Raw genomic sequence first — 24,154 nt, 5'->3', positions numbered from 1 at the left:
GTTTTTATTCCCGTGATTACAATGATGGCTTTTATTTTCCAGTCCTTAACAAAACTCTCAAATACATACTTCTGCCCTCAAATGAGAAAGTGAGAAGGGGCACAGGGCTGGCCTAAACCAAATAAGAAAGAGTCAAGAAAGGCAAACATCAAAGTAGCTAAAATGTAAATGACTTCTACCATGTGTCAAGCATTCTTCAAAGTATTTAATACATATAACACATTTAACTAATGAGACAGTATTGTAAAGTATTTTAAAATTATTTTCCTCCTTTGTAAATGGGAAAGTGCAGTATTGAATGGTCAGGTGATTTCTCATGTTTACTAAGTTTACAGGAAGCAATGTAGTGAGGATTTGATCCCAGACATCTAGAACAGGATGCTACATTCTTGAACTCTATGCCATGCTGTTTTATGAGAATTTAAAGTTTATTTCATTAACTTGTTTAGCTGAAATTAAAAGCTTAACTGATATTATTTAGGCATTTGTTGAGGTGTGTCTATGGAAACTGTGTACCTATCCTAGATTTTGCCTCTTCTACATTCTGAAGTCTCATAGACTCTAGGGTGACATTGAAGTACTTTCCTATCTTTAAATACAGATATCATTTTCTGTGAAAAAAATTCTTTCAAAGTTAGGTTTTTAAATATCAAGATATAAGTGGGAATCCCATATAACTGAACTATTTTTCCAAGTGCAAGACTTCAGGTGCTAACCACTGTCTTAACCATAGTATATAAGTAACAACCCTTGTCATCTATGCTGAATATCAGTTCTGAAGTCAGAAAATGCATCAATAAATTGGAAATTGGAGATTTTAGTAAATTAAGAAAGGTAATAAAGTAAAAATAAACTAGAAAAATAACTTCTATAATGTCATGAGGGTATCAATTGTGCAATTAAGGGTCATAGTTTAGCTAAATGAAAATGTTCAGAATTAATGTGCTAATGTTAGAGACTCCAGTCAAGTTCTGGCACAATCCAAAATACCACCAGACTCTACTATATAGCAGCAAACTGGAAATTCATTTTGACTTTTTCTTAATGCTTTTTAAAAAGGGTTTCTCTTTCATTTGGTACAAAAGAAAATAAGTATAGTGTAGTGGAAATTTTTGGATTCAGACAGACCTGGTTTTGAATCTTAAGTACATGCTTCACTATGTATTGAAAATAAAGCAGCTTCCCAAATCTCTCTGTTCATGACCTATCTATAAATATGAAGATTATAACAAATAACCTACATAGTTATTGTGGGAGATGGATTAATTCTTTCTTTATGAAAACATATGACATTAACATGATATTTAAGATGCTATTTTTCATTTGAATTTGATTGTAAAATTAATGTTTAAAAACCTTAGTCTAGATAGTACAGGGATATAATTCTATACAGATGTATAGAACGTAAGTATCTACAAATAAACAAAAATTAGGTAAAATTAATGAATTGGGGGGAAACTACTGGTTTACAAAGTCCAGAAGATGCTAAAATATTATTTGGATTGAGTATGTCTCCCCATTTGAAGACATTTTCTCAAGTGAATCTTTATATTATGACTTCAAGATACTTTTGTGTGTTTTACAATGGCAGAAGGTATTTTAACTGCATCTGAGGGTGTCTTACTAACAAGTTCTTTTTATACCATTTTATCTATATCTTTGGACACTTTATGTTTCTCTGTAAGAGAATTCTCATGAGAAATCCATTTGTCACCATGTTATCTCTATGTAGATAAGAAAATAAAAGAGAAGCTAAATTGAGGACCAGACAAGCTGTGAAAGGGAATGCGCGCCCTCTAGTGACCCACATTTATTTCTCACAAGGGCATACACAGCTTTTCTTTTTGGTTTCATAATTTTAAATAAACATCAAATTTGATTTTAAAATACTAGTAAATGGATCAAGATTTTCAACTTGGGCATATTACATTGTGTAATCATATATTTGTTACTATGGCAAGATTTCATCTATCACTTAACAGAATATTCTATTAACCCATGTTAGGGTGATTTTCCTGCACAAAACTGTTTCAAAAGGACTTTCAATTTACTGAAAATGAAAAATAAGTTCTAGGCATCTGAGGCTTAGAAACATTGTGTTGCCAATCCTCTGGGCCAGTGGTCGGCAAACTCATTAGTCAACAGAGACAGAGCCAAATATCAACAGTACAACGATTGAAATTTCTTTTGAGAGCCAAATTTTTTAAATGTAAACTTCTTCTAACACCACTTCTTCAAAATAGACTTGCCCAGGCCGTGGTATTTTGTGGAAGAGCCACACTCAAGGGGCCAAAGAGCCGCATGTGGCTCGCGAGCCGCAGTTTGCCGACCACGGCTCTGGGCGATAAATGTTCTTTCACACTGATTGGCTTTATAACTAACTAGTGGCCTGGTGCAATCAGACAGGCAGGCAGAGGCAGTTAGAGGAAATGTCCCTTGGGGGATGTCTGACTAAACCATCAGTCAGACATCCCTCTCACAATCTGGGACCACTGGCTCTTTCCTAACTGCTCACCTGCCTGCCTGCCTGATCACCCCTAATTGCCTCTGCCTGCCTGCTTAATTGCCCCTAACATCTCTGCCTGCCTGCCTGATCACCCCTAACTGCCTCTGCCTGCCTGTCTGTTGCCCCTAACTGCCCTCCCCCACTGGCCTGATCTTGCCCCCAACTTCCCTCCCCTGCTGGCCTGATCTTGCCCCCAACTCCCTCTGCCTGCCTGGTTGCCCCCAACTGGCCTCCCCTGACGGCCTGATCTTGCCCCAATTTGTGCATGGGGGTGGGGAGTCCCCCAGCTCAGCCTGCACCCTCTCCAATTGGACATCCCTCTCACAATCTGGGACCACTGGCTCCTAACCACTCACCTGCCTGCCTGTCTGATCAACCCTAACTGCCTCTGCCTGCCTGCCTGATCGCCCCTAACTGCCTCTTCCTGCCTCATCACCCTTAACTGCCCTCCCCTGCCAGCCTGATCTTGCCCCCTACTACCCTCTCCTGCCGGCCTGATTGCTTCTAACGGTTAGAGTCTAACCCCTTGTCAGCCTGCTCTTGCCACCAACTGCCATCCCCTGCTGTCCTGATTGCCCCTAACAGCCTCTGCCTTGGCCCCCACCACCATGGCTTTGTCCGGAAGGAAGTCAGACATCTGGAAGATGGCTGGTTGACCCGTTCTAAGTAGCATATTACCCTTTTATTAGTATAGATAGATGATATAGGATAGGATTGCTTAAATGGGGGGGGGGGAGCCTTTTTCATCAGGAGGAGATGCTCTTGGCAGACAAAAACACATAATCCCTATATCTGGACTGATAGCCAGTCATATGCACTATACTGCCAAACTGGTCATGAAAAAATGGAACCGCTTTCTTACACCTTACAGCAAACTGCTGTTGCCCTTAAAACCCCTTCTCAGCCCCCATCTTAGGTTCTGCCGTCGCCATTAACCCAGATCAGGTTCTGATTGGTAGGTTTCTATGCTAGTCAGCGTCAAAAGCTCTGCCTCCTAGACAGCCATTGGCTCCTGACACTGCACCCAGATTTGGTTCTGACTGGTTGGTTTCTATGCCAGTCAGCATAAAAAACTCCAACTCCTAGGCAGCCAATGGCTCCTGGCACATCACCCGGATTTAGTTCTGGTTGGTCGGTTTCTATGCCAGTCAGTGTCTCCGGGCTTAACTCTGGACCTGATCAAAGAGGTGGGGCTGTTAATGAAGCTGGGAGAAAAAGAGAGAGAGGCAACAGCTGATCAACAGCTGCCATGGAAGCTGCAGATCAGAATCTGCCTCTCTCTCTGCAGGCCTCTCTCTGGACCTGATACTCAGCCCCCTCAGCATTCATTGCTGGGTCACTGCGCCAGCACTAGCTGCAGTCAGTACTGGGTTACCACGGCAACCCAGCACTGACTTCCAGTGTTTGGTTGAGCCTTCGGTCGTTATGGATGTTACGGACCCTGGCACTTTATATATATATATATATATATATATATATATATATATATATATAGACTAGAGGCCCAGTGCACGAAATTCGTGCACGGAGGGGGGGTTCCCTCAGCCCAGCCTGTAACCTTTCCAATTGAGGAACTCTTGGGGGATGTCCGACTGCCGGTTTAGGCCCTATTTTTGGACCTAAACCAGCAGTCGGACGTCCCTCTCGCAATCTGGGACCACTGGCTCCTAAATGCTCACCTGCCTGCCTGCCTGATCACCCCTAACTGCCCTCCCCTGCCAGCCTGGTTGCCCCCAACTGCCCTTCCCTGCCGACCTGATCTCGCTCCCAACTGCCCTCCTCTGCTGGCCAATTTGGTTCTGATTGGTTGGTTTCTATGCCATTCAGCATCAAAAGCTCTGCCTCCTAGGCAGCCATTGGCTCCTCACAGCACCCAGATTGAATTCTGATTGGTTGATTTCAATGCCAGTCAGCATCAAAAACTCCGCCTGCTATGCAGCCATTGGCTCCCCACAGCACCCAGATTTGGTTCTGATTGGTCAGTTTCTATGCCAGTCAGCGTGAAAAGCTCTGCCTGCTAAGTAGCCATTGGCTCCCCACATCACCCAGATTTGGTTATGATTGGTCGGTTCCTGTGCCAGTCAGTGTCTCTGGGCCTATCTCTGGGCCTGATAAGAGAGGTGGGGCTGAACAGCAGTCCCCTTGGTGGCCAGGAGAGAAAGAAAGGCCTAGCTGCTGGCAAAGCCTGGAAAGAAAGAGGGAGAGAAAGAGAGAGGCAAGTACTGATCAAAAGCTGCCATGGAGGCTGCAGATCAGACCCTGCCTCTCTCTCTCTGGATCTCAGCCCCCTGGGCAGTCAGTGCTGGGTCTCCAGGCTGCAGCAGGGCAGTCAGTGCTGGGTCGCCATGGCAACCCAATGCTGACTGAAGGACTTCCGGGTTGGTCAGCCTTCAGTAGTGATCGGTTGTTACAACCCTGGGCTTTTATATATTAGGAATCCTGTGATATAGCTGGTTCTGACGTCTTAGAATTTTGGGGATTTTCTTAGCTTTTAATGTGTATTTTCTGGAAAGTTAGGCTAACAGAAGATATAAAAATTACTTCTTTTTAACCATATCACAATTTAGAAATAAATATTACCAATGTATTTTTAATGGTGAAGATTTGTTACCAAATTAAGGTAAAATATTATTTTAAAGTTGTTTTTACCTTCCAGATGTTAAGATAGTTTAGTTAAGTTTTACTTTTTGGAGGGAAGCAACATTTTTGTCATTTTATTCTGTTTAATGAAATCAGTTATCCTAAAAGTACAAAGATTAATACCAATGCCAGATAACTCATGGGTTTTTCTGGCATTTATAGCAGAAAAATATTAGATCACTGGGTTTGTTTCCAAGGACATGCATTTTTAAAAGTCACTATTTTTATAGACAATAAACATATTATTGTTTTTGTTTAATTGACAATGAAGAAGATGCACAATTTTAAGGGCACATTTTATGTTTTAGACAAGAAATTATATTTTGAAATGTTAAAAGTACAAGGTAAACTACACAGAAGTCAATTTTTTAGTATCATTTAAAGATGCATTTCAGCACAATCTGGAATCATTAAATTTAACTGTACTAAAATGTATTATTTTATGATTGATGTTCTTAAACATATATATATGTGTGTGTGTGTGTGTGTGTGTAGGTGTGTGTGTGTGTGTGTGTAAAACTAGAAATACATATAAGCTTGTAAGGAAAATCATGCAATAATGAAAATGGAATGTTTGAAATAACTGTTAATGCAGACAGTTTATATTAACTGAGGACACTGTCCTGTCTCATTTGTCATATTTTGTTTCAGGTGTTGTGTAAAGTGTTGAAAAGAGTATATAGGATTTTTATTATAACTGGGAACTTTACTATCTTTTGCTATAATTTTATTTGATTGCTAGATGAACATACTAATGTAATTGGAATATCAAAGCTGCAAGGTAAGCAAAGCTCACCTCAGCTTTGTATCTCTGGTCAAAATCGCTTTAATCAGTGAGGTAAATTAATACATTTAAGAGTAATTTTTAAAGAGATTTTTTAGTTTCTATTTTAAGACTAGTTTGATTGTGGCTTTTTAGTTTTTGCAATTTAAAGGAAGATCAGAGAAGTTAAGTCATTTGCCTGAGGAAATAGAATAAAGATTAAATAGTTGCTTTAAGAGGTAAATAGTTGGGGTCCACACAGTCAGCCCATAGGATTCAACCCAGCTGGCATAGGGTGTGCAACCTTTTAAGAAAGAAGATTAAATGGTTGATAAAAACCTATGATACCTGATTTTCAATAGGTATTTTCCCATTGTACCATATTTAGTTTACATTTAAAGCACAAACACACAAACATAAAAGCTATAAGGCAGTAATGTGGCCCTGCCTTCCCAGTCCTACCAAGGAAAACACACACATACTGTACACACACACACACATACACACACACACACACACACACACACACACACACCTGTGAGTGTATACATACACTATGTATGTTGATTTGGGAGAGGTATTTATCTAAATTTGACTTGTTTTCTCCTGGCTAAATAGGATTTTCCCTTTTAATAATGTTTTATGACTATAATCCTAGAGTCCTAAAAATACTATATTTTTTGTACTAATAAGGTTTATATGGAATTTTGCTTGATCTCTCTAGTTCAAATTTATTTTTTATTCTATTTACTCAAATTTTTAAAAAAATTCCCACCTAAGCCATCAGCCAGGCTATTTATTCAATTTTTATTTAAAAAAACCAAAAACACCTTTATTATTGAAAGTATTACATATCTTCCCTTTTTCACCCCTATTGACCTCTTCTAGCCACCCCCCCCAAGGCCTTCACCATCCTATTGTCTGTGTCCATGTGTTATGCATATATGCGTACAAGTTCTTTGCTTGATCTCTGCCCATTCACCCATTCTCTCCACCTTTTCTCTGAGATTCCAGTCTGTTCCATGCTTCTTTTTCTCTGGATCTATTTTGTTCATCAGTTTATTTTGTTCATTAGATTCCACATATGAAAGAGATCATGTGATACTTATCTTTTTCTGACTGGCTTATTTCATTTAGCATAATACTCTTCAGGTCCATCAATGCTGTTGCAAATGGTAAGAGCTCTTTCTTTTTTACAACTCTGTATTAGTAATATTCCATTGTGTAAGTGTACCACAGCTTTTTTATACATTCATCTGATGATGGGCACTTGGGCTGTTTCCCAATCTTAGCTACTGTAAATTGTGCTGCTATGAACATAGGGATGCATATATTATTTCTGATTAGTGTTTCTGATTTCTTAGAATATATTCCTATAAGTGGGATCACTGGGTCAAATGGGAGCTTTATTTTTAATTTTTTGAGGAAACTCCATACTGTTTTCCTCAGTTGGCTTCACCAGTCTGCATTCCTAAGAGTAGTGTACAAGGCTTTTCTTTTCTCCACATCCTCAGCAATACTTGTGATTTGTTGATGATAGACATTCTGACAGGTGTGAGTTAATACCTCATTGTCATTTTAATTTACATCACTCAGATGATTAGTGACTGAGCATATTTTCATATGTCTCATGGCCTTCTGTATGTCCACTTTCAAAAAGTGTCTATTTAGGTCCTTTGCCCACTTTTTAATTGGATTGTTTGTCTTCCTTTTGTTAAGTTGCATAAGTTCCTTATATATTTTGGAAATTAACCCATTATCAGATATATCATTGGCAAACATGTTCTCTCATGCAGTTGTCTCTCTTTTCATTTAGTTAATGGTTTCTTTTGCTGTGCAGAAACTTTTTTATTTTGATACTAGAGGCCTGGTGCATGAGATTTGTGCACTGGAAGTGGAGGGCCCTTCAGCCTGGCCTGCACCCTCTCACAGTCTGGGAGCCCTAGGGGCATATCCACAGACCTAAGCCAGAAGTTGGACATCCTTAGCTCTGCTGCGGGGGCGGGAGAGGTTCCCACCACCACCACTGTGCTCTCCAGCCTTCAGCCGTGAGCCTGGCTTCTGGTTGCACAGCACTCCCCCTGTAGGAGCGCACTGACCACCAAGGGGAAGCTCCTGCTTTGAGTGGCTGCCTCCTGATGGTCAGTGTGAATCATAGCGACTGGTCGTTCTGCTGTTTGGTTGATTTGCATATTACCCTTTTATTATATAGGACTAGGGACCCAGTGCATGAATTCGTGCACCTTAAAAGGAACTGTGGGCTGCAAGGCTTAGGTGGGCACAGGGGGAGGGGTCTTGGCCCATCCACCCTGCCCCCTCCCGGCTCCACCTGCCAAAACCCCTGGTCCCTTGTCTGCCAGCAGCCCCACTCCCACTGCCATCACTCCCACGTGCTGACACAGTGCTGGCCCTGTTCGCACCCGCTGATGGCACGGAGCTATTGCAGCCAGTGCCAGCAGTGTGTGCAAGCAGGGCTGGCACCATCAGTGGGTGGGAGCAGCTGCTGCTGCCCTGATTGCCCCGCAGGAGCAGAGGGAGGTGGAGAAGCCCTCAGTGGAAATCAGAGCTGGCAGCCACTGCTCGCACCCACTGATGGCACCGAGTGATTTGAACTGGCGCTGGACACCAGCAGCAGGTGCAAGAGGGGTTTCAAGCACCAGCTGTGGGAGAGAGTGGGGCCAGAGCTGGCAGCAGGTGCAAGTGCCGGGCAGGACCGTGGCATGGAGGAGCAAAGAATTTTCAGTAACCACCAGAGGCTCGCCCTGATGACAGTGACCGACACCCTGCCTTGGTCTGACACCCCTGCCCAACTGCTCCACCATCCCACCATGGCTGACACCCACCATGTTCCGCACACACCCCCTGGTGGTCAACGCACGTCATTGTGACTGGTAGTTTGGTTCGGTTGTTCGGTTGTTCCACCATTCAGTCTATTTGCATATTAGGGTTTTATATATATATATATATATATATATATATATATATATATATATATAGACTAGTTTCCTGATGCACGAAATTCATGCACAGGGGCATTCCCTCAGCCCAGCCTGCACCCACTCCAATCGGACATCCCTCTTGCAATCTGGGACCACTGGCTCCTAACCGCTCATCTGCCTGCCTGCTTTCTTACACCTTACACTAAACAGCTGTTGCCATTAAAACCCCTTCTCAGCCCCCACCTTAGGTTCTGCCTTCGCAGTTCACCCAGATTAGGTTCTGATTGGCCAGTTTCTATGCCAATCAGCGTCAAAAGCTCCACCTCCTAGACAGCCATTGGCTCCTGGCACTTCACCCAGATTTAGTTCTGATTGGTCTGTTTCTATGCCAGTCAGTGTCTCCAAGCCTATCTCCTGGCCTGATCAGAGAGGCGGGGTTATCAGCAGACCCCGTGGCTGCTGCCGAGGCCTGGAGAGAAAGAGAGGCAAGGGCTAATCAAAAGCTGCCACAGAGGCTATGGATCAGACCCTGCTTCTCTCTTTGGGCCTTATCTGCAGCCCCCATGGCAGTCAGTGCTGACTTCCAGTGTTCGGTCATGTTTGGTCATTTTGGACCTTATGGACCCTGGATCTTTATACATATAGATAAGCACATTTGTTTATTTTCTCCTTAGTTTCCTTTGCTCTAGGAGATGTATCAGCAAACATACTGCTATGAGAGATGTCTAGATTTTTCTGCCTATATCTTCTAATATTTGCATGGTTTCATGACTTACATTTAGGTTTTATCCATTTTGAGTTTATTCTTGTGTATAGTATAAGTTGATGGTCTAGTTTATTTTTTTTTTACATGTACCTGTCCAATTTTCCTAATACCCTTTATTGAAGAGACTGTCTGTACTCCAATGTATGCTCTTACCTCCTTTGTCAAATATTAATAGAACATAATGGCTTGAATTGTTTTCTGGTTTCTCTGTTCCATTCCATTGATCTTTATGCCTGTTCTTGTGCCAGTACCTGGCTCTCTGGCTCTTTTGATTACAGTGGCTTTGTAGAAGATCTCAAGATTATTGTGGCTATTTGGGGTCTTTTTTGTTTCATATAAATTTTTGGAGTGTTTGTTCAAGATCTGAATTATGCTGTTGGTATTTTAATAAGGATTGCATTGAATCTATACATTGCTTTTGGTAGTATGGGTATTTTAATGATGTTGATTCTACCAATCCATGAACACAGTATATTCTTTCACTTGTTTATATCTACTTTTATCTCTTTTTCCAAAGTCTTGTAGTATTCTGTTTACAGGTCTTTTACCTCCTTGGCTAAGTTTATGCCTAAGTATCTTAATTTTGTTGTTGAAATGGTAAATGGGATATTTTTTTTTAGTTTCTCTTTTTGAGACTTCATTATTGGTGTATAAAAATGCCATTGATTTCTGGGTATTAATTTTGTATCCTGCTATGATGGAAAATTCATTTAATAAATCTAGTAGTTATTTTTTATGGATCTTTCCAGTTTTCTATGTACAATATCATGTCATCTGCAAATAATGACAATTCTGCCTTTCCAATTTGGGTGCCTTTTATTTTTTTCTTCTTGATTTATTCAATTTTTAAAAGTAAGTAATACATGGAAACATACATGTGGGAGGAATCAACTTCTTCAGAAGGAAGGTTGAAAGAGAAGAGTAAGGAATAGTTGATCAAGAATACTTTCACAAGAAATTATGTATCTTGAACTGAGTCTTGAAAGATAAGTGTCTGCGATTAGGAGTGTATCCATCTACAAATATGGAATTTAAATATCTTCTCAAATTCTCAAACACTGAAGAAAAAAGAGGATTATTAAAAATATAATAAATATAATTTTGAAATCTTACCTCACTGCAAAAAAGAATTCTTGCATAATTGTAATATCAATGAAAACGAATTATAGTTTTATTTTTATTTTTTATTTTTTTGTTAATCCTCACCTGAGAATATTTTTCCATTGGTTTTTAGAGAAAGTGGAAGGGGGAGGGAGAGACAGAGAGAAACATCAATGTGAGAGAGACACATTGATTGGTTGCCTCCTGCATGCACCCTGACCAGGGCCAGGGAACCTGCAACCAAGTTACGTGCCCTTGATAGGAATTGAACCTGGGACCATTTAGTCCACAGGCTGACACTCTATCTACTGAGCCAAACTGACTAGGGCTATAGTTTCATTTTTATTAACATAAAATGCATGTTTTCACTAATCAAAATGTACAATAAAATTGGTTTGTTAAGTCACCTGGTCTAAGCCTAGAGCTCTGGATCCTGTAAGAGTTAACATATTTCACAGGTGTCAACACTTTACTTTCAGGCTTCTAAAGATGAAGCTCATTACGTTTTTATGAAATTGTACGTGCAATGATGTTTAAAAATGTAAAATGGACATTCATAACCAGCTCACTAACCAAATTAGTTAAGTCTGAGAGCTTAAAGGATTTCTACTTTCAACATTTACCCATTTGGGAATGATGAGTACTAAGTGGTATATTGAAAGTGACTGAATTAAAGTTTATGTAAATGTGTCATCTTAGGTTAATACTTTATATAGCAGTCACTGTACAGAAAATTAACAGAACACAGTAAGTACCCATCAAGAGGCTCTTCTGGCATAATTATCACGGTTATATTATTGCACAAATTCCATACTGTTGAGAATTCAAAATGGGAAACTTCTTAAACTGCAAGTGTTTCTCTGTTTGTTTTTTTGAGTGGTGGTATTTTTCAGTCTTTTTTCTTTTAATTTACTTAAAATGTTTATACATACACATACACAGGCAGATATATCTCCAAATTTTGACTACAAGAGAGTGTAATTGATTTAATTTGCATCCCCTTTATGGGAAATTCAACCAGGTGAAATAGAGTAGATTTGTACAATGAGCATCATACTTTTTGATATTTTGAAAATTCCAGAAAATGAGAGGTATCTTCTAAAAAAAAATTACCTTGGTTTGGTAATAAACTCTTTGCAAATAAAAATATTCAAAGTCATGGTTGCTCTCTGTTCTACAGAACTTTACACATTTTGTTTTTGGGAATTTGTGAAGAGTGTCTTTGTAAAGAAGAGAAAATTGTCACTTCACTGCTAATCATAAATAATAACAAATGAAATTTTAGGGTATATTTGAAAAATATAGGACAGAATATTCATCAGCGATTGTTTGTCAGAGGAGAATAAGACGTCAATTTTTTAGTTGATAAAGAGGATTTTAAGTTGAATAAAGTTAGATTGGATTTAAGGGATAGAGTTTATCTTTAATAACATGTAGAAGTACACTAAGTACAGAGTGAAGTGCATTATGAGAGTCCGATGAGTAAGGAGTATATTAATGGGCTATTTCTGAAGGTGTAAATGCCCTTATGAGTAACATACTATATATCAGTTCATTAACAATGTTTTGTGAGAGTTTGAAAAGTGAAAAAAGAATTAGTAGAAATGAGTGATTTTATGAAGAAAAATACATGCATAGAATCTGAGATTTAACATTGGAAATAATTATTCATTGTTTTTCTAGGGTTTTTGATAAGGGAAGATAGTTACATCTGTATAATATCTTCAGTTGGTGATTAAATATCCACCCTCAGGTAGTACAAATCATGATAGAAAATATCACTGGCAAAATGCTTGGGAGAGTAGATAGCACTCCCTTTATAAACATGTATGGATTTCAGCCATGAAGTTGGTTAATTTGGCATACATTTCAGCAAAGATATCTGACAAATATTCAATAAGAGTGAAAACTAGGGGGCAGACCACAAAAAAATGATGAGACAGTAGCTGCCAAATTGATAAGGAATAACATCAATGTGCAATTGTCACTTGAAAACCAAGGTTTGAGTAGGAACCAAGGAGACCTTGTTCATTTTGTTAAAAGCAGTGGAAATGACACTGAAACTAAGCATTGAATGTGGGCCATTGGGACTCAGTATGGGAATCCTTTTGAAATTCTACCTCTGCTTTCCCTTCACCCTTCCATCCTCATTGCTGGCATACAGAGATGGGGACATCTATTGATAGAATATTGGAAGGAAAATAATACTAGCAGCTGACTGTTAAGTCCCAGAAATTTATAGGATGTTGTTGGATGTTAGATATTGGAGTGTAGGCTGACTGCATATTACATCAGGACAGAAAAACTTTTAATAAAGAAATTATAGATATGGTTGAAGCAAAAAGCCCAAATGGAAGCAAAAAGAAAAACATGTAAAAATAAGATTAGGTGAGGAATAGCTCACAGCTTAAATCATGTATGAATTGGGTTTAGGCTCTACTTATTTCAAAAAGAACCAAGATATCACAATTATGAAAGAAAGGAGAAAAAAAAATTCTAACAGCCAGGAATTTCACAAAGTTATTGATATTTTACTTCATTCCATTTCAGAAATAAAGTGTAACATATTAAGCCATGTGCCTATGAATAGATATTTTCCCAGTTAAAGCACTCTACTAATAACTATTCCAGTTAAAAATCCCTTTTTAAAAATCTGTAAGTAAAAAAGGAGTATAATCAACCTCCAAGGAGTTTTCATGTAAAATGGAAGTTTAAGCACTTTGTGCAATCTCTTTCCATATTCACAAAATCAGGAAAACAAAATATTTGAATGAGGAAAGACCCTTTGTGGAATTTTCCATCCTGTTTCCTGAATTAAGCTGAACTCCATGCCAGCTGGTTCCCAGGTCTTTCTTAAACTCTTCACAGACTGAATGGCAAATGGACGTTAGCATGGTTTGGACTCCACAAAACCTTCATTGTGTGGTGATAACCAATTTACTTGGCAGAGCCTGTAGCCTAGAAGCTGATTCAATTCTAATTAATCGGAGAGTTTTTTTTTTTTATTAGGCAAAATAAAAGTCACAGTGTGAGCTGATCCAAGTTCTATGTATTAAGCATTTTATTTTGTCACTAAGAAACTTGTAATGAGATTTGTTTCTAGAAGAAGGACTTCGATAAAGCACAAAGAGTATAGGGTTAAGAGGTTTGTTCAAAGCAAGATAATACAGGACCATGTTGAAATTTTGGACTTTATCCTGATAAAAATGAAAAGTTTTGAGTGGTTTTAAGAATGAGGGTAACATAGTGGATAGACTAGATAGGAATATTCCAGAAAGATTGCCCAGAGTTAGTTGAGAGGCTATTGCAGCAGTTTTTGTCACATTTAATGTCAAGATGAATGAGGAAGCCAGCTCTGAAGATCATAAGAAGCAGACAGATTAAGGAAAACTATAATATTTGATGGATTAGAATTTTCTTTTTTTTAAATTTCTTTATTGATTAAGGTGTCACATATTTGTCCTCATCCCCCCATTCCCATCCCACACCCCTCCCCACGGATGCCCCAACCCCCTGTTGAACTTAACCATTGGTTAGGCTCATATGCATGCACACAAGACCTTTGGTTGATCTCTCCCCCCTCCCCCCACCCTCCCCTATCCTCCCTCTGAGGCCCGATAGTCCGATCGATGCCTCCTTGTTTCTGTTTCTGTTGTTGTTCATCAGTCTATGTTGTTCATCATTTCCCCTAGATGAGCGAAATCATGTGTCACTAGAGATATACTTATAAGAACTGAATGTGAGATGAGCAATAATAGTTATGCTGACAGGCAAATGAATCAGTCTGTAGTGAGTTTCTTTCTGGACCAACAGTTCTTTTGAGACCCAATATCAATGTCCACCAGTTCCTTATGAGTACATGTCGGCACTGACCCCTCAGCTCTGGATGGTGGGCAAATGGTGGTAATGCAGGTCCGACTCCCTCTGGTTTGGTCTTGGCCAGACCCAGGGGCACGGCTTCACCCGGACCCAGGGGGTGCACGGCCTCACCCGGACCCAGGGGCGCGTGGCTTCACCCTGACCCAGGACCCAGCCTCACCCGGATCCAGGGGCACACGGCCTCACCCGGACCCGGGATCCAGCTTCACCCGGACCCAGGGGCGCGTGGCCTCACCCAGACCCAGGGGCGCATGGCCTCTCCTAGACCCAGGGTCGCGTGGCCTCACCCGGACCCGGGACCCAGCCTCACCCGGATCCAGGGGCACACGGCCTCACCCGGACGCGGGATCTAGCATGAACCGGACCCAGGGGCGCGTGGCCTTACCTGGACCCAGGGGCGCGTGGCCTCTCCCAGACCCAGGCCCCTGGATTAGAATTTTCAATAGAATAAATATGGGAGTGAAAGGAGAGGTGTGTATCAAAGATGATAGACAGTGATGCCATTGACAGATCTGAGCAACACTGGGAGAGTAGTACTAGTTTGGGAGGGAAGGTCAAACATTAAGTCTTGACATCTTCTCTTGAAAGAGTTGACAGCATATAAGTAGAGATATCCAATAGGCAGATGGTTGCATAGTTGTGGAGCTCAGATGAAACACTTTAATTAGAGTCATTGATATATAGATTCTAATTAAATGTCATAATAATGAGCATGGATAAGTGTGCTAGAGAGAGAATAATACAGTAGATAAAAGATGATTGATAATGAACTGGACCTAGATGAACTCCAATATGTATAAGGAGGTGGAGGAGGATGAACCTGCAATGAAAAAAAATTGCCAGTGGTTATAGAAATAGAAGAGAAAGTTGAGTAGAGTGACATCAAGGAGGGAAAAAAAGGAATTTTAAAAAGGGAGACTTGTCAAAAGTGTTATGTGTACTAGATAGAAAGAAAATAAAACTCTCCATTAGATTTATTGACATGGTTCCTTTATGATTTAATGTTTTTGTTGAGAAAATGCTGAGTGGATTAAAGAGTGCACAGGAGGTAGGGAACTGACAGTAAACTGAACAAATTATATTTTTTGTTTGTTTGGTCTTATTTTGTTCATTTTTTTTAGATTTCACATATAAGCAAAATCATATGGTATTTGTCTTTGTCTGCTTTTATTTCACTTGACCTCTAGGTCAATCCATGTTGTTGCAAATGGCAAGATTTCATTTTTTATGGCTGAGTAATATTCCATTGTATATATGTACCACTTCTTTATCCATTTGTCTATCGATGGTCACTTAGGTTGTTTTCATATCTTGGCTATTGTAAATAATACTGCAATGAACATAGGGGTGAATATGTCTTTTCAAATTAATGTTGTGAATTTCTTTGGATAAATACCGGAAGTAGAATTTCTGGGTCATAAGATTATTCTATTTTTAATTTTTTGAAGAAAAAATTAAAAGGAATGCAGATTGGCTGCACCAGTTTGCATTAACACCAACAGTGCATAAGGGTTCCCTTTTCTCCACATCCCTGCCAATACTCATTGTTTATAGATTTATTGATGATAAACATTCTGACAGGTATGAGGAGATATCTCATTGTGGTTTTAATTTGCATTTCCCTGATACTTAGTGACGTTGAACATCTTTTCATATGTTTATTGGCAATCTGCATGTCCTCTTTGAAAAGTGCCTGTTGAGGTCCTCCACTCATGTTTTAATCATTGTTATTTTTGGTGTTAAGCTCTATACGTTTCTTATATATTTGGCTATTAACCTCTTAGCAGATTTATCTTTGGAAAATCTCTTCTCCCATTAAGTAGGTTGTCATATTTAATTGATGGTTTCTTTTTAAAAAAAATATAATTTTATTGACTCAGAGAGGAAAGAAGAGGGAGAAACATCAATGATGAAAGGGAATCATGGATTGGCTGCCTCCTACATGCCCCATACTAGTATTGAGGCCGCAACCCCAGCATGTGCCCTTGACTGGAATCAAACCCAGGACCCTTCAGTCTGCAGGCCAACACTCTATCCACTGAGCCAAGTCGGCCAGGGCGATGGTTTCTTTCAATATACAAAAACTCTTTACTTTGATGTAGTTCCATTTGTCAATTTTTTTCTTTTGTTTCCCTTGCCTTAGGAGACATAAAAAAATTAAGAGTGATATTAAAGAGTTTACTATGTTTTCTTCTAGGAATTTTATGATTTGGGGTCTTACATTTAAGTCTTACATCCATTTTGAGTTTATTTTTGTATATGGTGTAAGAAAGTGATTCATAAACTGGACAAATCTTGCAAAACATTTGCTTCTGTAGAAGATATGTCCAGAAGGGAATATGGGTGTCAAGAGATGGTTGATTTAAAATAAAAAGGGAGTGATTAAAATGTTTAAATTAACATGTGGGGAATTAAGGTAGCCAAAATATAGGCTGATACCTGAGCAGGTTATTGCTGGAGACAACTGGGACTCAATTCTTCTTGGAATCTTCCAAGGCACTGTGTATAGCATTCTTCACGATGGTTGCACACTGAAGGACAAGGGAGCTCGTATATTTATCCACCAACTCCCAGGTTCTACTAGTTAAAGGTTACTCTTGAGGTGTAAACATCAGAACTCCTGTCCCACCGCATGCACTGCCAAGTGAATGCCTGTAGGTAGAGAAACACATAGATTTTTATATTATACCAAAATAAAAACAAAAATCCCTTAAGACATTTTGAAGGAAAAATGTACTGGATTTGGTAGATGTTTAAATGGCCACAGTCAAAGATTTAACATAAATAAGAGAGATGGAGACATTTGTAGAAGCATACAACGGGACTCTACAGTCACACATCGTTTTGTTGCACTTTGCTTTATTGCACTTAACAGATGTTGAGTTTTTTACAAATTGAAGGCAAGACCTTCTACCACCAAAAAGATTGGGATTCCTTTATTGCACTACTTATTGTATTGTGGTTTTCTAGAACGGAATCTGAAATATATTCGAGGTGTGCCTGTATTTTAAAATCAACATTATGAATGAAGAAATAGGAAACTCAGGGATGAAACTTATGGGAGAGCAAGATGTAAGAAAGACAGCAGTTGCCATGTATGTTAAAGTAAAAATACATACATATTCCATATGCAAATGAAAATATTGACATTTAATGACATGGGATTTGGGGTAAAATATGTCTGAAATTAGATCTCTGTTCCTTCAATTTCTAGTTGGGTAACTTTTATTCAGTAAATATTTAATACTGTGAGCCAGGCCTTCTTTGAGGTGAAGGATATAATAGTGAACAAGATGAATTAAGTTCCTTCCCTATGGTTCTAATAGTCTGAGATAAAATACTTTATTGGAAGTGCTTTATGTTCTGTGAGGCTCTATATCAGTTTAATTTTAAACTAATAACCTGCAACTAACATGGAAAGTTTTAACAGGTTTACTTGTATATGATTTAAAGCCCTGAAATTTTAGTTCAGGAAATTCAGTTCATAAGTTTGTGATAGTGAAGAACTGTTTTAATGATAATTTTTGTGAAAAAATCCTAGAAGTTTAACTCAATTTAACTTCAGTGTGAGTTGAAAGTGTAATATGGAAGTGAAAACATTTATTTAACTCATAGGCTGCATCAGTGAAAGTGTTATAAACCAGGAAGATAATTATCTGTTTTCTTGTATAATACTAAATACTACTGATATGATCCCTTTAGCAGCCAGATTTTAAGGAAACTATGGATTACCCATTGAAGTAACTTGGGCTAGAACAGATATCTTCTAGTTTATTTAAATAAATGATTTCAACTATTTGAGGATTTGATTGAAAAGAAGTTATAACATAATAATTAAAGTACATAGAGGTGTCTAAATCTTGTATTAGTATTTTTGTTCTATTTCACAAATTTCCTATGGAAAATTAAATATCATTTATTTTTCTGGAGACTTCCATTTGTTTGGTTGTTTTGTTTAATAAACTATTGGATTAGATGATCTCTAAATTCCCTTTTCATAGATTCTTTACAGATGCTGATAAAATCTAGGGTTTCTTTCTTGAGGAAAACACACACATTCAGAATTGTGCCCAGAATTTCAAGTGATTCATAAAGATCCTTCACCCTTGCAACCCTTCCATGACTCCCCTAAAACCTGTGCTTTAACTAGACCTGTCATCTGATGATAGTGGATATTTACTCCCATTAGCTACATAGATCTCTACAATAAAGGAATGCTTGAGAATATCAGGGTAAATGATCAAATATATATTGCAGCATAACAACACACCCCCAAATTTAGTGTCTTAACATAGTTATTTGTCATTTTTCATAATTCTGCAATGTAGGATCTTGGGGCAGTTCTGTGATTCTAAGTGGTATCAGCTGGAGCACTCATTTGGTTATATTCAGTGGTATTTGAGAGGGTCCAGAGGTCAGAGAAGGCTTTATTTATATGCCTGGTCCCTTGTACTGTTCCACATGGTCTCTCCAGCTGGCTAGTTTGAGGTTTCTTAAAGGATTGTTCGAATTCCTAACAGTTGCAATCTCCTAGTGTCTGCTCTCAGAGGACAAGATCTAAGGTGCAAACACTTATGAAGCTCCTGCTTGCATTACCCTTACTGATATCCCATTTGCCATACTAAATCACATGACCACATCTAGAGTCAATACAGTTAGAAATTATACAAGAGCATAAATAGCAGAGGAATTTTTAATGGGGGCCCCAAAATGGAATGTTATGTTTGGTATAAATAGTTTCCAAAAAGAAGTAGGGTTATGTTGGGAAGTAGTAATTTTTCTACCAGTGCAAACATTCAAGCAGAGGCTGAGTAATGGCTTGCTGGTATAAAGGATTCAGTAGAGGTGACCTCCTTGATCCTAAGACTCTAGAGTCTAGACCAAAGCTGACTTCATATTTTGAGCCTACCTGAATAGGGAAATATTAGTGCTATTAACAATAACAGAGGCATAGAGCGGGAGTCTCAGATTAGTTGGAGAATGGTAAATGTGGATAGATTACCTTTTTCCATATAGAAGAAATATATAATCAAGAAATAATGATCCTTATTTTTCCTGTCTTAGGTTGGATGTCGACATAACAGAACTTCACAGTTGGATAACTCGTTCAGAAGCTGTGTTACAGAGTCCTGAATTTGCCATCTATAGGAAAGATGGCAACTTCTCAGACCTTAAAGAAAAAGTCAATGTAGGTTATGCATTAATTCTCTTGTATTTTTCCTAAGTTTTGTTGCTTGTAAACTCTATGCTTTGTACTCTCTGATTCTATTAGAATTGAAAAGATTAAAGCAATATGATATCATGCTTTTAACTTTAAAGTGTATTTTAGATACCAATTAAAATCAAAGTTTCGCCTAGTAGTACCTTCCCTTGTTCTGCTGTGAATGACCAGAAATGCTTTCCATAAACCTTCTTCAACAACTTTTTTATTGTTTAGCTGTAAGTTAACCATTTTATAACATGAACTTATATTGATTTCCCTTCATATATTGTTCTGTCATTTCAAGGCTGGGACTTACAGTAGCAAACTTTTAGAATATAATAGACTCGTAAAAATACTATACTTAGGACTTTGTTTTTATGATTTCACTGTCATTAAAAAGTTATTCTTTATAGTTGTTGATACTTTTCATAAATTATAACAGTTTTTCATTATCTAGGTATTTATTACATTGTAATAACTAAAAAGTCCAAGATTTTTCTATATTTATTTATGACATGAGATGGTATGCTATTTTTATTCTCTACTGAGACATTATAATTTTGTCCTTCACAATAGGGATTTTTATTGATTTAATAAGAGTTGCTTCATCCTCATGGACGTTATCAGGGCTATGATTTTTCAACTTTGACAATTATAAAACATCCATTTTTGGTATGTAGCTGGCAATCCAGGAATACCTCATTTTATTGCTCTTCATAGATGTTATGATTTTTACATATTGAAGAAGGTAAGAAGACCCTCCCCCACCAGCAAAAAAAGATTATGACTCACTTTAATTGTGGCTCCCTTTATTGCAGTGGCATGGAACCAAACTTGCAATATCTCTGAGGTGTGCTTGTAGTTTGTAAGAAGATTTCTAGCAAGCAGAGTAAATACTCTGCAGTGGGCAGGTTAAAGAAAAAAATATCCTGAATGTCAAATAATTTGAACAATAATAAGGTTACATGTGTGTGGATTAATTCTGCCTATTCTTTCAAGCATTCTATTTCATGAATGACAAAATCTATTCTATTTTTAACACATACAATACTAACTCAGAAGCAAGTTAATACTTGATGTGGAGTTAGAACTTTTGGAGAACAAAAAAATCTTCTGGGAAAAATAATCTATTTTTTAGGTTGCTTGAGGATGAGAGATAATTTCATCAACATTTCTCAGAATTCACTATTTATAAATTAGAAATTTATTATTAGCTTTATACAATAGTCTGTTATCTAATAATAAACTATTATAAATAGTTGCAATAAATGGGAACTATGATTATATTTGTTAATATCTTAGTTTGAAAATTAAACTCAAGAATAACATATAATATTTAGGAGAACATTAGCAAAATGTCTTATTTCAAAGTATATGTGGGTGAAGGTATATTTTTTGTTAGGGTTTTTTAGGGTAATTCTATGACCAGAAAATTACTTTGAGAAGATGCCCTCTAAATCCTTTCCAGATTCATGTGACATATTTGACAACTTAAAGTAAGAATCTCCTGGGACAGACATTTTATTAGCTAATTAAACATTTTTAAATCTATTTGAATAATCTACTTATATGTTCATCACCCTATTTCTGTATCTTAAAACAGCTTTGATCAAGCAGGAAAATTGAGTCTCAGCATTTAAGGAATGCAACTTTAAAATGTTCCTGTTATCATATGGTTACCTAGAAGCAATTTGCATTTAATCAATAGTGTCAGCAATGACAGACTGAAAGTGCTAAAAAAGTATACAATATTGTATGAGTGGTTTTCTAATGCCTCATGAGTCACCTTTATCAACTTCTACTCTCATTTTCTGAAATAACAACATCATTTTTAATTGCCTACTAAAATAGGACATAAAATGATTTACCTAGACATTTCCTTCAGGCTAAATATAATGTATATTTATTAAAAATCCTTGAGAGAAATGCATAATGATGATGGATATGCAATTTTGATGTACATTAATTTTCTTACTTCTTCACCTGTCTATGTAGGTTATTTTGAACACATAGGAGACCTGTCTTATGAACTTGAGTGCTATTAATTCATTTTTAGGCATCCATTAAAAATGACTAAATATTACCTTCTCTTTTTTTTTTTTTTTTACTTTATTCTTTCAATTTCAAGTGCTCTCAGCCAATTAGAATGCCCTAGGCTATTTTCAGTTCAGTTGTATATACTTTTAACCTAACATAGTGTTTTCTTCTTTATTAACCATGTGCTTTATACATACAATTAATGTAATGCACTGACTTAAAACTTGAGTTCTAGGGGATGTTTCTGCTCAAAGTGTAGTCCCTGAACAACCAATATAGGCATCATCTGTGAGCTTGTTAGAAGTGTAGGATTTCAGAACTAACGAATCAGTATTTGCATTTAAGCAAGACCCTCAGATGATTCATATGCACATAAAATTTTGAGAATCAGACAAGACACAATATGGGACTTTATCACTCTTACTTCAATGCTCCTTCCCTCATTCTATTAATATCACCACAGTTCAGAATTTCTAGCTGAATAATACATCTAGCTACGCAACTTCTTGAATTGAGCACAGACATTGTAATGTAAGTTAGTAGTTAAAACAACAAAACAACCTGTCTGACCAGAAGATAATATGATAAGGTGTCCAAGAATATGGGACCTGTACAATGTGATTTTAAAAACCTTCCTACCAGCTGTTAAGGTAAACAGGCCTTGGGCTTTTTGGGGGACCTCTGCTTATTTACACCCATAACAAATCAACTTTTAACCAGGTTCTGTTGGAAATATCAAGCCAATTAATTCAACTTTCTTTTATCTCTGTTATCTGTGTTTACAATTCAAAATATAAGTACTTCTATTCATTTGTTCTTTCTTGTGTCTTAATCTCTGTGTTCTTCACTCTCTTTTCTCTGCCTCACTTCCTCTTTTTAGTGCCTTCCTGTGCTCTCATACTCTGCACTCTGAAACCCTTTTCCCAAGGCAAAGTCTTAGTCCTGTATACTCACTCTCTTCATACATGGAAACCACTTTTACCCTTCAGAACACTACTAAGATTAATGCCTCTTTCATACATCCACTTCTTTAGAATTGAAGGGCCAATTCCAAAGGTACCACTCTCTACGTAAAAAAAAAAAAAAAAAAAAAAAAAAATCCATTCCCTTGTGTTTCATGCCAAGTGACCATCTATCTATTGGTAATCATTTTATTATATTACTTTCTCATTGAAGACTTTGGCATCAGGTTCACAGTATTGCCCACTCAAATTGTGCTTTCATGCTAAATATCCTGAGCCCATGTGGGTTGTACTGCTATCTACAAAATCTTCCATTTCCCAAATCTCCTCAATTCAGCTACCCACCTGCATAACTGTACTGTTTTATTAGCAGACATTACTTCATTTCCGAAATAGCACATTTTAACAGATTCACCAGTACTTATTCATGTTTTCCATGCCTCTCTAGTAAAATTTCTCAATTTATCTCAACAATTATTTCAAGTTTTTAAGGTTCTCCTAAAATTTTCCCCACCATTTATAGTAGATGACTTTCCCCTCTTAATTTAATTAAAATAATATCTCACAGATTATATTTGTGTTCATATAGTCTCTTTCTTTTCCCTCTGCCTTGGTGGAAGAGACTGTCCTTTTTTGACTAGGTATGGCTAATCTATGTGTGTATAGTCTTAATATCTTCACTGTCTATATCCTAAGGAACCTGTTTCCATTTAGCCACAAATCGATGTCTTCACTCTCTCTATTTTTGGGTCTTTATCATCAGCCTTTAAATAGGCTGTCTTTGAGAAAACCCTCCTCTCCTATCAACACACATATGAATATTTTTGTGCCTTATTTTACTCAACTTTTATGCAGGACTAAAACCTATTAGCCTCTTTATCTTTAGTGAAATTCTTTTCTTCCTTGGTTTATGGGATACCACTATCTACTGGTTACCTTTTTTACATTTTTGGCCATTTGTTTCATCTCATTGTCCTTTAATATTGATATTCTCTACAATTCTTCCCTTGTTTCTCTTCTCTGAATTATTCTCATTCCTTCCCATTCAAACAGAATTTATTTTCTAACTAGAGACCCTGTGCACAAATTCATGCATGGGTGGGGTCTGGCCAGTCTGCCCCGATTGGGGCCTATCAGGCCAGCTGGGACCACGGGCGGTTGACCAGCCAGAGAAAGGAGCCCCAGGTGGTTGGCTGGCCAGGGGGAGGAGCCATAGACAGGTGGCCAACTGACTCCACCCTCAATTGGGGGAACGATTGGGGCGGGGCCAGTGGGGGAGAGGGGTTGCGGGTGGTTGGCTGGCCAGCCCTGCCCCCTGGTAGAACTGCCAGTTGAACTCCAGTCAAACTCCTGGTCCA

General features: G+C 38.0%; 1 protein-coding gene across 2 annotated transcripts in view; it reads left to right on the top strand.

Annotated features, from left to right (window-relative positions):
* DMD (dystrophin) overlaps positions 1-24,154 on the top strand; it is a 2,362,317-nt gene that overhangs the window by 760,121 nt on the left and 1,578,042 nt on the right. For both annotated transcript variants that reach the window (XM_079764882.1, XM_079764883.1), the window contains exon 18: positions 19,659-19,782. In XM_079764882.1, the coding sequence (XP_079621008.1) occupies positions 19,659-19,782 (124 nt within the window). The remainder of the gene's footprint in view (positions 1-19,658; positions 19,783-24,154) is intronic.

Source organism: Cnephaeus nilssonii (assembly GCF_951640355.1).
Source record: "Cnephaeus nilssonii genome assembly, chromosome: X".
Classification (NCBI taxonomy): domain Eukaryota; kingdom Metazoa; phylum Chordata; class Mammalia; order Chiroptera; family Vespertilionidae; genus Cnephaeus; species Cnephaeus nilssonii.
The sequence above is the reverse complement of the archived record's forward strand: the minus strand, read 5'-3'. Positions and strand labels throughout refer to the sequence as shown.